This window comes from Macrobrachium rosenbergii, chromosome 18 (genome assembly GCF_040412425.1).
Source record: "Macrobrachium rosenbergii isolate ZJJX-2024 chromosome 18, ASM4041242v1, whole genome shotgun sequence".
In the NCBI taxonomy this organism is placed as follows: domain Eukaryota; kingdom Metazoa; phylum Arthropoda; class Malacostraca; order Decapoda; family Palaemonidae; genus Macrobrachium; species Macrobrachium rosenbergii.
This window is the reverse complement of record NC_089758.1, coordinates 22,547,214-22,561,494: the sequence shown is the minus strand read 5'-3', so window position 1 is coordinate 22,561,494 and position 14,281 is coordinate 22,547,214. Positions and strand designations below refer to the sequence as shown.

General features: G+C 37.8%; 1 protein-coding gene across 2 annotated transcripts; it reads right to left on the bottom strand.

Moving 5' to 3' along the window:
• Positions 1-388: 388 nt before the first annotated feature.
• LOC136848196 (glutamate receptor ionotropic, delta-2-like) lies at positions 389-14,041 on the bottom strand. 2 transcript variants are annotated; one of them, XM_067120508.1, is made up of 15 exons: positions 13,907-14,041; positions 13,456-13,504; positions 13,186-13,282; positions 12,948-13,033; positions 12,338-12,507; positions 11,058-11,248; positions 9,348-9,572; positions 8,553-8,680; positions 7,649-7,770; positions 5,741-5,966; positions 4,711-4,856; positions 3,956-4,054; positions 2,247-2,416; positions 1,546-1,675; positions 389-618 (listed from the first exon to the last, which is right to left on the bottom strand). In XM_067120508.1, the coding sequence occupies exons 2-15, from the start codon at positions 13,478-13,480 to the stop codon at positions 538-540; spliced, it is 1,896 nt and encodes a 631-aa protein (XP_066976609.1). In that variant the 5' UTR covers positions 13,481-13,504; positions 13,907-14,041; the 3' UTR covers positions 389-537. The 2 variants fall into 2 exon arrangements, 1 of the variants encoding a protein (XP_066976609.1); XR_010855969.1 differs by lacking the exon at positions 2,247-2,416.
• Positions 14,042-14,281: the final 240 nt, after the last annotated feature.

The following is a 14,281-nucleotide window of genomic DNA, read 5'->3' as shown; positions in this document are numbered from 1 at the left end:
GCCTTCCCTATCAATTATTTTGTTTCCAAACATAATGATAGTTGGAACATTTGGCTGATTAATTGTACGTTGTTTTCCATTTGAAGAAGGCGCTGAGATAGTGGCGAATAAGCCACCTTCTAGAATGTCTATGAGTTAGCGGTTTGTTCTTGAAAAGTCTGCCGTGAAATCTTCCGCTTACCCCAACAGCAAATTCTGTTATTTACTGGAATTATGTCCTCCTCAGCAAGCCATTGACTTCGGAACTTGCCCATTGCTTCCGTGTCTTCAATGTCACACAATACACGTTAATCTTATCACATTCACTTCTTGATAAATGACAGGATAATGTTAATAATGACAGTGATGACACCAACTATGAAAAAAGGAGGAGTAAAATGCGCAACAGTTTTGTTGTCTAGGTATATTTCAATTTATAAAGACAGTTTTTGGGAGATTTTTCGAAATGGGACAAAGTCACTGATATATTAAATGAAATTCCAAGGATTCAGTGTTGACCTCTGACCTCAAAAGATCAAATCCCGGTCGTCGTTCTTATTATACGGTATTCCAGACATTCTCAATGACGAGTACTGCCACCGCTACGCAGATTCCCAAGAGCAACACGTAGAAAGCAGCCTGGAATGGGAATATGAAATTTAGGCCAAAGGTCAAGCGCTGGAATCTAAGTGGTCATTCAGCGCTGAAAATGAATATATAACACAATCATTAGGAGAGAGTGGAAAGTAAGATATAAGGAGAATATGAACAGAGGTACAGTAAAATGAACGAAAGGGGTTGCAGCTAGAGGCCGAAGGAACGCTGTGAAAAACCTTAAGTAATGCCTACAGTATACCGCGCGAGGTGCACTGATGGCACTAACCCCATAGCCTGGAATTTCAACAAAATGACCGAATTCATATAAATCTTATGCCTAGATTTGTATGTCTTCATAGGCCAGTCTTACAATAGGATATGAAATATGATAGTAAGAAAATTACATGAATATCATTGATTTGAGAAAGGAAAGAAAAACATTAAATTAAAGAGACTGCAAAATTCGAAAATATGATAAGAAAGAAAAAAGAATCCAATGTTCTTCATTTTGTTTCTTGCAATATTTTTTAATCATTTATTTACTGAGAAAAAATAAAGAGATAAAACTATAAACCCATCATCATTATTCTGACCACTCTTATCGTTAATGTTATTCTATTATTTATCTTCCTTCATGACAAGTATCATTTCTACTCTAACACCCAGTGAAAGACACACACACACACACACACACACACACACACACACACATATATATATATATATATATATATATATATATATATATATATATATATATATATATATATATATATATATATTACACACATATACATATATATATACAGTATATATATGTGTATGCATATATATACATATATATACAGTATATATATTATATATATATATGTATGTATGTATCGAAATGCATGTATAATAAGTGCTCATTTACATGAGTGTCTGAATGTATATAAGACATGCGTTCATTTTACTCAATGAATGACTCACTTGAATGTGAACGATGGTAATTGCTACTGTATTCGTTTCCCCGTCTTTGCTCGTTCGTTCTTCAGGGAGTTTCCTGTATTCGTCTTCCTCCCATTTGGATAGTAGGCCTCCCTCCACCACTCGAAGTAACCTGCACAGATTTACAAGAAAATTAAGAAATACACTCAGTTAAAGCTAATAATTTTTCTATATATATATATACGTGTGTGTGTGTGTGTTTGTGTGTGTGTGTGTGTGTAATTACGAGACAAGAAGCTATCTCTGATGCATTTCTTTCAAGACTAAATAAAGCTTTAGGCCTCACAGAAACAAAAGAAGAACATGCTAGCCAAGGCAAGGCCGATGAAGATGCATCTACGCTGCAGTAAAACTTGTCATAAACACATTGGCAACTTATCACAAACATTTCACAGAGGGGTTGGATACAAGTCAATGACTTATCGGTAGTCCAAACCAATGCTTTATAAGATTATCCATCATTTGACAGAGATTCATCCTCCATTTGTGTTAACTGACTTGTTGTTAACTTGTTTCTGATGGCCATTTGTGGTCATTGACTTGTTATCAACTTGTTTCTGATATGTCCACTTGTGGTCACTGACTTGTTGTCAACTTGTTTGTGACAGCAATTATTTCTGACATGTATCTATGACGTGTTTTTCTGGAGTGTGGACGCATCCTGAGAGAGAGCAGATCCTTACGCCAGGTTGAAGGATTCCAAGTAAGGAGCTCCCGTCCAGCAGGGGAGGCCAATCCTCAGAGGCAGGAACTTCTCTCGGCCAAAGTGAAACTTCCGACTGGCTCCCATCCTCCTGGCGACACTGGTGGAGAAGGCCTCTGAGATGATGAACACAAACTTCTCTGTCATGGCCTGAGATGGGGAAGTGTTGTACTAGAATAAGACCCCCCTCATTTAGCTCCTAACTGTTAGCATTCAGCTCTATATCAAGGTGGTTTCATTCAAGTTACTGACTTACCTTTTTATATAACTCATGGATTTCAACCAGCATTCCTCTAATATCATTCATGCTTTGAAGATGCTTCCATTTTAATTTGATTTTCTTAAACTTAATGGACAATGCAAACATCTAAATTAAGAATCATTGACAATCAACAATTATACCTTCTGGTCTCCCGCAACGCATATTTTCCTTGAATACGCAACAAGTATGTCTGCTGGTAATTTGCATGGATCTCATCTATTGCCAGCATGTCTAAAACTTGTAGTCTGCTTTTCCAATACTTCACTGTTGGACCCTACAACTTTGTGAACTGTCATGTCACCTCAGAATAATAATTCAGTCGAAACATTTTTGACAGAAAATGCTGACTGCCTCGTCTGTCTTTGATATTCATCACTCTTCATTTCCCTTGCATAAAAAAATAAATCGCTAATCTCTTACCGCCAACGAAAACTAAGCTTGAGCTTAACTAAAATCTGATTTCAGTGTCAAAACTTACATGAATTATGACTAACCCTAGTTTTAATGTGAGTCTCCTTGACTTTGTCAGCCAAGTCATAATACAATAACCAAGTTTTAATCTGAATCCCCTGAATTCATTGCAGTGTGAAAAAACAAGAATCACACCTTATCTTAACTGAAATTCCCATGAGTGCAAATTGCCTAAACAACAACAATACCTGGATTTATCTCAGATTTTCCTGAATTCACTGAAATATAACGACAACCAAGCCTTGTTTCAAAACAATCTATCCTGGATTTAACTTAAGTCCCTCTACTTTCATAGAAATCCGAATAAACAAACTACGCCTTGTTGCAACTTAGGTCTCCTGAGTGATACATAAACAATGACTGAGCTTGGCTTTAACTTGAATATTTCAGCATTCATTGCAGTTTCAATAAACAACTAAACCTGGTTTCAACTTGAATCCACTGTAGGCAAGGTTTTAAACTTGATCTATCAGATTTCGAAGCAACTTGAATAACCAATAACAACGACTGGTGCTAAACTAAATCCACGTGACTTCAGTGTCACAACTTGCATAAGCAACAACTTGTCTTGGTTCTAACCTGAATTCTCCTAACTCCATCGTACCCTGCATAAACAACAACTAACACCCAAGCCTTCTTTTAAAGTATATATATCCCCCTGACTTTATCAATACAACACCAAACCCTGGTTTCATCCTAAAGCTTCTCAACCTCATCACAACTTGTATAAACAACAAGCAGGTTTTGGCAAATACGGAATAGACCTACTGTACTAGTGAGCCTTTGTATTCAACCTGTCTGTGATGTGTGGGCGATGAATTGCCGACGTGTTTATGGCTTGTTTTACTGTAGTGTAGATTCACCCTTAGTTTATAACTAATCTTTGACTTCATTGCAACTCGCCTGAATAAAAACTAAGGCTGGTTTTAACCTAAGAGACAAAATATGATACGTACTCTTCTCATCCCAATTTCAGGCCCAGCAACAAAGCTTCTTGATCGGTCTTTGTGATCGAATAATTCCCAGGTTTGTTTGAAGATGCCACCTGTAGCGACCTGAAAGCCATATCAGCTTTAACATAAGAATCACGAGCATAAAACATGGAAGCTGATCTGAAAATTGACATAAATCTGTGAAAAACTTAATGGTATTTTTGAGTTTGTGTGATTATAGCTTTTGCAGAGATAAACAATCAGGAGTGCCATTTGTCAGATTTTACATGATATTTTGATAGGAAAATCTGATAAATACACGTTAAGCAAAATATCAGAAAAATTTTGATAGACAAAATTCATTACAAAAGTTAAGTTTAGTTTCATTTTATTTGTATGATTTTTTCTCTTAGTCAAGAGAATGAACTTTTAAATCGTAAGCTTTATCAAACAAGCAATAACTAAATAAATATGCAGAGAGATTTTATTTGATTTATGAAATTTAGGTTGCCAAGCCAAGCACCGGGACACTTTCGGCCATTCAGCGCTTAAGACAGCTGAGAGAGAGATTTGGAGTGGTTGGACAGCAAGAGAAAGAGATCCAGTAAATGAAGGAGACGAAGTACAAGGAAATAAAGCTGGAACTGAGATAAAACCCAGTTAAAGGAGTTGAACGGCTAAAAAGTAGATGCAGATAGGGACCGAAGGGACGCTGCAAACTACTCTAGTAATGCCAACAGCGCATCACGGGAATAAGGCTTATGTATAACGACGCCTACCTTAAAAACATCCTCATTGCTAGTGTCTCTCATGACGCCCACGACAAACCCATCCTTGACAGCCCTCGGCAGATCTTCCAGCGAGTTAATTGGCGTTTCGTAGGAAGGAATAGCCAGCACAGCAGTCAGCATTCCAGAATAAAGCGCTGGAATCATGAGATAAGATTGAGGTTTCCTGTTGTCGAAACATTTCTGGTCTAAACATCTCTGCAGTGGGGTGTTGGGATTGAAACTTTGAGAGTATGAGTCTAAATGGATGTGGTTTCTTCTGAAAAATGCCATTTCTCGAGTTTCTAAACATCTCTTGGGGTAGTGGGGGTTGGAAATGAAACTTCGGGATTATGAGTCTAAACGGATATGGTTTCTTCTGGAAAATGTCCATTTCTCGAGTTTCGTTCTCTATCTACGAGTACCTTAGCAGCATTAAATTCATCTGAATCTGGTAACGTCTTCCCACAATAACTCTATGGAAATCGATACTCAACATTTAAAAAAATATACAGTATATATATATATATATATATATATATATATATATATATATATATATATATATATATATATATATTATATTATATATATATATATATATATATATATATATATATATATATATATATATATATATATATATATATATATAGGCCTATAGGAGGCTTTAAGTCTAACACTTCCTCTTCCAACACTCATTCTCTCCCACGTTTTCTCTGGGATACTGGTTTACCAGTCCTGTAGACCTATGCATTTAAAGTAATATATAGGCCTACTAGAAGCTGAATGTCTAACACTTCCTCTTCCAACACTCATTCTCTCCCACGTTTTCTCTGGGGCACTGGTTTATCCGTCCCGTAAGCCTGTGCATTTAAAAAAAATACTTAGGCCTAAAGGAGGCTGAATGTTTAAAACTTCTCCCACATTCATTGCCTCCCTTGTATGCTCTGGGACACTTGTTTACCCGCCTCGTAGGCCTATGCATTTAAAAAAAATATAAATATAGGCCTCTATAAAAACATTCCCATAAGTGACTCACCTGAAATGACGAGGCAGTAACAGTACCAAAAGAAGAGGATGCATCTTTGAGACCAAAATATGGTCTGGATAAAGTTGCCCTGAGCCACGATGTTGCGAAACATGTTGAACGAACTCCACTGGAGACTCAACATGGCGGCCGCTGGGAGGCTTTTGTTCATTAGATAAGAATGTGCGTAGACGATGGGTCCCATGAGAAGGATTGTGATCGTGATGTATAACCATACCTGATACAAAAAAAAAAGGAAAATAGGAAAGGGCTGTTCAAATCTCTGAGGAAAACTGGACACCTGTAGTCTTTGGGATTTTTAGAATCTGACCCTATATATATCTGACGCTGCTGAATCCTATACACTCTACAGAGAGGATCTAATCTTCTTCAAGAAAGGAATCTTATCCACTTTAAGGAATAAGATTCCTTTGAATTTACTCTCAAAATTGTCGACATCTTGATGGTATTAATTTCAAAGCATCATGATTTTCAAAACCTACTAAACTAAAGAACAGTTTCTTAATGGTAGGGTATTGCCATGTACAGTACAGTAAATTGCGATTAAAGTATAGAGATAGAATATATTAAAATAATAATATGACGCTACTGAAACATGATAGGTGCAAATGCATTTCAGTAACTGAAATACATTTAGTTGGTGCTGGCAATTAATAATTACCATTCAGATAATAATCTAAAAAAAAAGTAAAAATTGCGCCGAAGAAACTTCGGTGCAATCGAGTTTTCTGTACAGCGTTTAATGTTGTATGAAATTTTCAGCCACGGTCCCGTGGTGGCCTCAGCCACGGCCCATGAAACTCAGCCGCAGCCCATGAAAATCAGCCACGTGAGGTGGTGGCCTCTGTTGTTGGTACCTATAGCGGTGCCAGAAGTACGATTATAGCTAATTTTAACCTCGAATAAAATAAAAACTACTGAGGCTAGAGGGCTGCAATTTGGTATGTTTGGTGACTGGAGGGTGGATGATCATCATACCAATTTGCAGCCCTCTAGCCTCAATAGGTTTTAAGATCTGAGGGGGGACAGAAAAAGTGCGGACGGGCAAACAAAGCCGTCACAATAGTTTTCTTTTACAGAAAACTAGAAAACAAAGTCACAAAGTAAATTTTAGTAAAAAATTAAAGTAAATAAATATAGCCATCATCATCATTGCGTAAAATGTACGTATTCACAATGAACGAACGAAAATAAAAATTAGGACAAGACAAAAACAAAGGAAGCGTCATGAATAGAACACAATACAGAATTTAAGCCAAAGACCAAGCACTGGGACCTATGAGGTCATTCAGCGCTGACAGCGAAATCGAGAGTAAAAAGTTTCTAAAGGTGTAACAGGAGGAAACCCTCGCAGTCACACTATGAAACAACTGTATTTGAGGAGAGGGTGGAAAGTAAGATGGAAGAAAGATAACATGAACAGTGGCAGAGGAATAGGAATGAAAGAGGTTGCAGCTAGAGGCCGAAGGAACGCCGCGAAGAACCTTAGAAGGGACACCGCGAAGAACCTTAGAAGGAACGCCGCAAAGAACCTTAGAAGGAGCGCCGCGAAGAACCTTAGAAGGAACGCCACGAAGAACCTTAGAAGGGACGCCGCGAAGAACCTTAGAAGGGACGCCGCGAAGAACCTTAGAAGGGACACCGCGAAGAACCTTAGGAGGGACGCCGCGAAGAACCTTAGAAGGAACGCCACAAAGAACCTTAGAAGGGACGCCGCAAAGAACCTTAGAAGGAACGCCGCGAAGAACCTTAGAAGGAACGCCACGAAGAACCTTAGAAGGGACGCCGCGAAGAACCTTAGAAGGGACACTGCAAAGAACCCCAAGTAATGCTTGCAGTGCACCGCGTGTGGTGCTCTGATGGCGCTACCCCCATGTACGGAGCTATTGTCTGACTTACCTGAGGCGTGAACGGAGACAGAACGGCTACCGCCCTGTTCTTTATCCTTGGGACTCTTGAAGCTAATCCCAGCGCCGTAAAATAGTAAGGCAACGTGAAATCAGTCACACTCTCTCGGCCCTCTGCGGAAAGAAAGCGATAGATAAAAGTGCAAAACAGCATTTACTTCTAAAGTACAATGTCACCCTTGGTGGGTAGTGCCGTCAGTGCGCCTTACGCGGAGCACTGTAGCCATTACTTACGTTCTTCGCAGCGCCTCTTAGTGCAACCTGTTCCACTCTCTTTTTACTGTGCTTCTGTTCATATTCTCTTTCTTCCATCTTACTTTCTTCAGTCCTCTCTTAACAATTGTTTTGGCATTATTTTCAGCGCTGAATGACCTCACAGGTCCCAGTGCTCGTTCTTTGGCAGCCAACCCACTTCCACCCCACTGATTACTAGACAAAAGTCATTCATCAGGGCTGACACGGTATTCAGGTAGTGTTACAAAATGTAAATGATTACAGAGGACTGCATGTGAATATTACAATATATTACATAGAAATTATGTATTAAGAGATTGCACTACAAGATGTAACTTAAATATTACTAAGTATGCACCATTTATGAAAACTGTACATTGAAAAAATAATTTGAATTACTACTATATGGATATACATTATATCAGGTTTCTGACAAGGAACATAATTGCTAGGGAGTGGCATACGGTATAATTCACAGTGTTTAATGTAACAATCTGTTACGATAAAATACACATTGCACACATATGGATGCCGATGTCTTGGTGAAGCTGGAACCATTACGTAACTAACGCATTTTCGAAACCTGAGTGTTATTATGAAATACTTCCATTCTAGTCAAGCAAGCTCTTGTAAAGTTACAGAAGTATAACGAAGTGCGATACCTGTTATCGTTACAGTGGATATCGCAAAATCAGCTTCTCGTCTAGCTACCATTCCCACGATTCCTGTTACCGTTCCATCTGACTGTAAGTTTCCCCAAGCGTTGTCAGGAGACACAACTGCGCTGTACCTGAAATTGAACTGATTAAGTATGTCTCATAACGTCAAATTACATTAAAGAGGCAAAGAGAGAGAGAGAGAGAGAGAGAGAGAGAGAGAGAGAGAGAGAGAGAGCTGCCAAGTCAATCGCAGGTTTGGGATAATCGGCAACTCTGACCAGTGAACGTACTTCACTATTACTGTTTCTATGATGTATAATGGACCATGGAATGGAATATAAAATTTAGGCCAAAGGCCACTCGCTTGGACCCATGATGAGGTCATCCAGCGTCGAGAGGGAAAATGAGAGTAAAAATAAAGGTCTGAAAGGTGGGAAAATGAGAGTAAAAATAAAGGTCTGAAAGGTGTAACAGGAGGAAACCCTCATAGTTGCACTATAAAACAATTGTTAGGAGAGGGTAGAAAGTAAGATGGAAGAAAGAGAATATGAACGAAGGAAGTACAGTAAAAGGAATGAAAGGGGCCGCAGGTAGGGGGCCGAAGGGACGCTGCAAAAGCCTTAAGCAATGCCTACAGTGCACTGTGTGAGGAGCACTGATGGCACTAACCTTCCCACCACCCCCTCTCAGAGAAAGTGAATATAATATCATTCTTATAGCGTTATCTATGACAGTCTTGTTGCAGACAAGTGTCAGCCAATAGCAACTGACAAACACGGACGTTGAATCCTTACTTACGTGAAGTTAAGGTAGGAACTCAAGGTCTCCAAAAGAACCACTTCGAACCCAGACACGAGCTGGACACTTCCGTCAGGATTAGTCCCGCCTGTGATGACGACGGGCCAAACCTCTTTACAGGCAACCTTCATCCTGCGTCCACTCAGGCTGTAATGCTGGGGAATGGCGTCCTGTTTCCAGAAATGTCCTATTTCCTGCAAGCTGCCTTTGCCTCTCTTGTGGAATCTGTGGGAGGGAGAAAACTGTCTCGTATGATGGCCCACAGTGCAATCAAGCATTTTGTAAAATGTTGGTAACTTATCGCGTACACATCACAAACAGGTTGAATACAAGCAACAACTTATTAGTCCTACTGCTATAAGACATTTCATAAATATGTTGGCAACTTATCGTATACACATCACAAACAGGTTGAATACAGGCAACAACTTATTATTTGTCCTACTGCAAGTAGACATTTCATTAACATGTTGGCAACTTAAAGCATACATATCACAAACAGGTTGAATACAAGCAACAACTTACTATTAGTCCTACTGCAATAAAGCATCTCATAAACATGTCGGCAACTTATGGCATACACATCGCAAACAGATTGAATACAAGCAACAACTTATTATTAGTCCTACTGCAATAAAGCATCTCATAAACAGGTCGGCAACTTATCGCATACACATCACGAACAGGTTGAATGTAAGTCAACAACTTATTAGTAGTCCTATCCAATGCTTCGTTAAGATTCATTCATCATTTGCCGAAGATTCGTTCTCCACTTATAATCATTGACTCGTTTTCAACCTGTTGGTGATATGTATGTGATGAGTTTCCAACATGTCAGCAACTTATCACATACACATTACGAACAGGTTGAATATAAGCCAACAGCTTTCTGGTAGTCCTAACCAGTGCTTTGTGAGATTGTCCAGCATTTGACAACGATACAATTCTCCTTGTATTTCAATAATTTACATACATTTTATCTATCTATTTACTGATTTGCTAATTTATTTGTTTCTTTTTTAATGAGCGTTCTCTTCTTTCTGTAATTCTCTTTACTGTCTGTTACTTCTTTCTACTGAACACCATATTCTTTGGAAGCTTGAATTTCAAGTCAATGGCCCCTGTGGCCTTGTCTGCATAATAATAATAATAATAATAATAATAATAATAATAATAATAATCCACTTAAAATCGTCGACTTGTTTTCAACCTCTTTGTGATATGTATGCGATGAGTTTCCAACGCGTGTAGATGACATGTTTCATTGGTAGTGTGGACGATCCCTCAGAATTTAAGGTGACATCTCGCAAGTTGTCACCTGATAAACAGGTGGAATTCTCTGTACAGGTAAAGACTATTTATAAACTGTAATTTATATTGTTTTTCGGTATTATTATTATTATTATTATTACTACTATTATTATTATTATTATTATTATTATTATTATTATTATTATTATTATTATTATTATTATTATTATTATTATTATTCAGAAGATGAACCCTATTCATATGGAGCAAGCCCACCATAGGGGCCATTGACTTGAAATTCAGGCTTTCAAAGAATATGGTGCTCATTAGGAAGAAGAGAAGGAGAAGGGGAGCACAGAAGGAAGAGATCTCACTTATCAAAGAGAAAAAATAAATTAATAAATAAATTCTCTACCGTAATTACTATTTCATCGCAACGAAAGTAGCACTGTCACTCACCTTACAAATCCGTAAGTGTCCACCTGAGGGAGAAACAGATGAAAAAGTCCTTCGGAGTCCTTCGCGAGAATCCGGATCCTAGTTCCCTCCAGGATGAACCTCTCAAGCCTAGACACAGTGACTTCAGCGTCTCCTCCTACCAATACCGCCAGCCAGGTGACACCAAAGGGTCTGATCTTGTTCTCTGTAATCTACAATGAAATGGAAGATTATATAAACTGTATATATATATATATATATATATATATATATATATATATATATATATATATATATATATATATATATATATATATATATATATATACGCTTGTATTTTGCGTAAAAATTATTTCTGTAAAACAGTGGACAAATGTGATACTTATTTAGACTTACTCCACTATAGGTGATTACCTATTATTTTAACATTTATATATATTGTAGTTCACATATTTGTGTGTTACAGTACACACACATGATAAATTCGTCAGTATGATGAATCAACTGCATGCACACATATATATATATATAAATATATATAAGTATTTGTATATATATAAATATATAAATATATATATATATATAATATTATATATAATATATATATATATATATATATAATATATATGTATATATATATGCAATTTAAACTTACCACTGAGATGATATCGTTTCCAAATACAAAACTGAGTTCAAAGGGATTATGTACAGTAAAATCTACATCATCTATATTTCTTGACAGCGAGTAGTCAAGTCGACTGTCTATCACTGTATCTGTACCAAAGGCAGATCCATTCATCAATTCTAATTCCTCTTTAATGTAAATTATTCCTTAGGTACATCTTAGATGGGAGAGCATAGTTGTCATATATTATTATTTATTCTTTTTTCACCTCTCTCTCTTCCCGAGATTGCTCCTCATAGCAGAGGCTGTCTAGGTAACATTAAGTATTACAAAATTAATGCAAACATAAAGACAAACTACATCATACCTTCCTCAATGAGACTAAAATTTTACATTAATTTTGTAATACACGAAGTTATTGACACAGCCTCTGCTATAAGAAGCCTATACTCAATCTCGCGCCGTTTCTCATACTTAAGGTCAACATCAGGTCAGTGTAAGGTCAACATCAGGTCAGGGCAGCTGGAAATGCTTTTCAGGGGGTTACCAACTCAGAGGATCGTAGTCTCAGTGTCACTAAGCTTCCCGTGTCTCCACTGAAGATGGATTACAGTGTAGTACCAACTCTGGGGATCGCGGTCTCATTGTTTGATAAGCTTTCCGTGTCTCCACTTACCGTTCTGAATATGTGAACCATATGCACAGGTGAGCAAAGCAACACCAGGAATGACGGATGCCTCATGGATTCGAGCATTTGCGTCAGGCGTCGCAACTGTCCGTCGTACCTAAGAGTCATTAACCCGATGGACACAGACGACAGAGGCTGCGTTATGCCGGCTACAGTTTCTGTTGGAAAATAGGCGAAAAGCTACTCAGGATAGCAGTTCTTCATGAGACCCATACGCCATCCCCTCACAAAATAAAGAAAAAAATGCAAAGAAAAACTGCAGAAGAACAGAATGGAATATAGAATAGGCCAAGCGCTGGGACCTATTAGGTCATTCAGTGCTGAAAGGGAAATTGAGAGTAAAAAAGGCAAAATTGAGGACGTTGGACCCAGTTCCACGGGTCGTGCCTTGCTTGAAAGCAAATCAAAGATACAGTTACTTTAACAGGGATACATCCTAACCTAACCTCAGTCTATAACCTCCAAATCTTCATCCTGCCTGACAATCAGCAATTAGATTTGTTACTGAAGGTATAAAAATTGTTTTTTACGTCAAAGATATTCTTAAGAGGATACGAAATCTTGACTGATTGCTTTTCTGAACTTTGTCTCACCCTACCTTCATACTCCTGCTCGTATACGATATGAAGAAACTGCTGCCCGCTGTTGCTAATAATAGTCAGCATGTCGTAAGTAGTCACAGTACTAAGTAGGAGAAAAATTAAGACGTTATTTCAATAAATGCCCTTCATTAATTTTAACGAATTTCTACTATCTTAGTATTTATCAAAAAAGAACAAGCGAAAATAGAATCTAGGCACCAAGTACCTGGCACTAGGTACTAGATTCCAAATTACCTTCTAGTATCGTTAGGAAAATCATTATCTTGATAATCGGGAAGCTTTTGAGTTCTTGAGTTCCTGAACGCATATACTTTCACTACCAAAACCAGTTCTAAAAAAAAAAGATTAAGGAAAATTCAAATAGAATAAATCCTTGAATGAAAGCGTTATTTTATTTATGAGATTATGATTAATATAACAGATGAAAATGCAAAAAATACAATTTTTCTTTCTCTCTATACCATCCATATTAATTCAAGAGGAATTCTACATTCCAGTACTTACGTATAAGAAAAGTTATCAGACGCATGTTGTCTACCGCGCCAAGTCTGACCTGAAATCGACCAGAAAATATTGAAGAATAAATGGCATAAAATAATTAGAGTTGATAAAATTACAGTAAACTCCTCTGTATTAACACAAATATCTACCCTGAATTGCGATCACTTTTCTAGAGTTAACTCGGTTGGCTGGGAGTCAAGAGTACACTTCGACAAACCTGTAAATACTGATGAAACTCCTTTCTCCTTTCCACCTCAATAAAAAGTGGCTTTTCCTCTCAAAGACGAAAAGAAAGCACCCATTTCACTCTCAGCTTAGTGAACAATGGACTCTTCACTCTCTGGGGAAAATTAAATGAGTAATAGCGAAGACAAACAAAAAGGAAAATCCTTTTCATTTAAGAAACATGACATGAAGAGACACGCGAAGATGGCACGTCTTCCTTTGTTCTTACCTTATTAGGATTGATTAGGTATCAGTCTCTTAACTTCGGGGAGACGGTGAGAAGGAAGCAGCCTCTCCCCACCACTTCTGGGCCGAGAATGACTATCCCGCGTTCGGGAGTCTCGGGACTCGGGAGCATCATGACGCCAGGTAGCCGTTTCACTGAAGTTTCATGAGGTGACTCTTGATTGGCTCACTCATACTCAACGTGAAAACGACCGTTCCATCTTTTCCAAGCGGCATTTTAGATGGCAAAAGTACCTCACGATTTTTTTAACCGCGCTCTTCCATTTCGAGATTTTTTTTGTTTTTTTTTAAATTCAAGCTTGAGAATTTTCAGGGAGACGGCAAGTCCTGATAAATGAAAAGAAAATTACTTAATCAA

Coding starts and splice junctions, on each gene's coding strand:
- LOC136848196 (XM_067120508.1), bottom strand. CDS start 13,480: ATGCGTCTGATAACTTTTCTTATAC. Junction 11,249..12,337: donor TGGTTCACATATTCAGAACG/GTAAGTGGAGAC, acceptor ATTTCATTGTAG/ATTACAGAGAACAAGATCAG. Junction 8,681..9,347: donor AGTTCCTACCTTAACTTCAC/GTAAGTAAGGAT, acceptor GTTCAATTTCAG/GTACAGCGCAGTTGTGTCTC.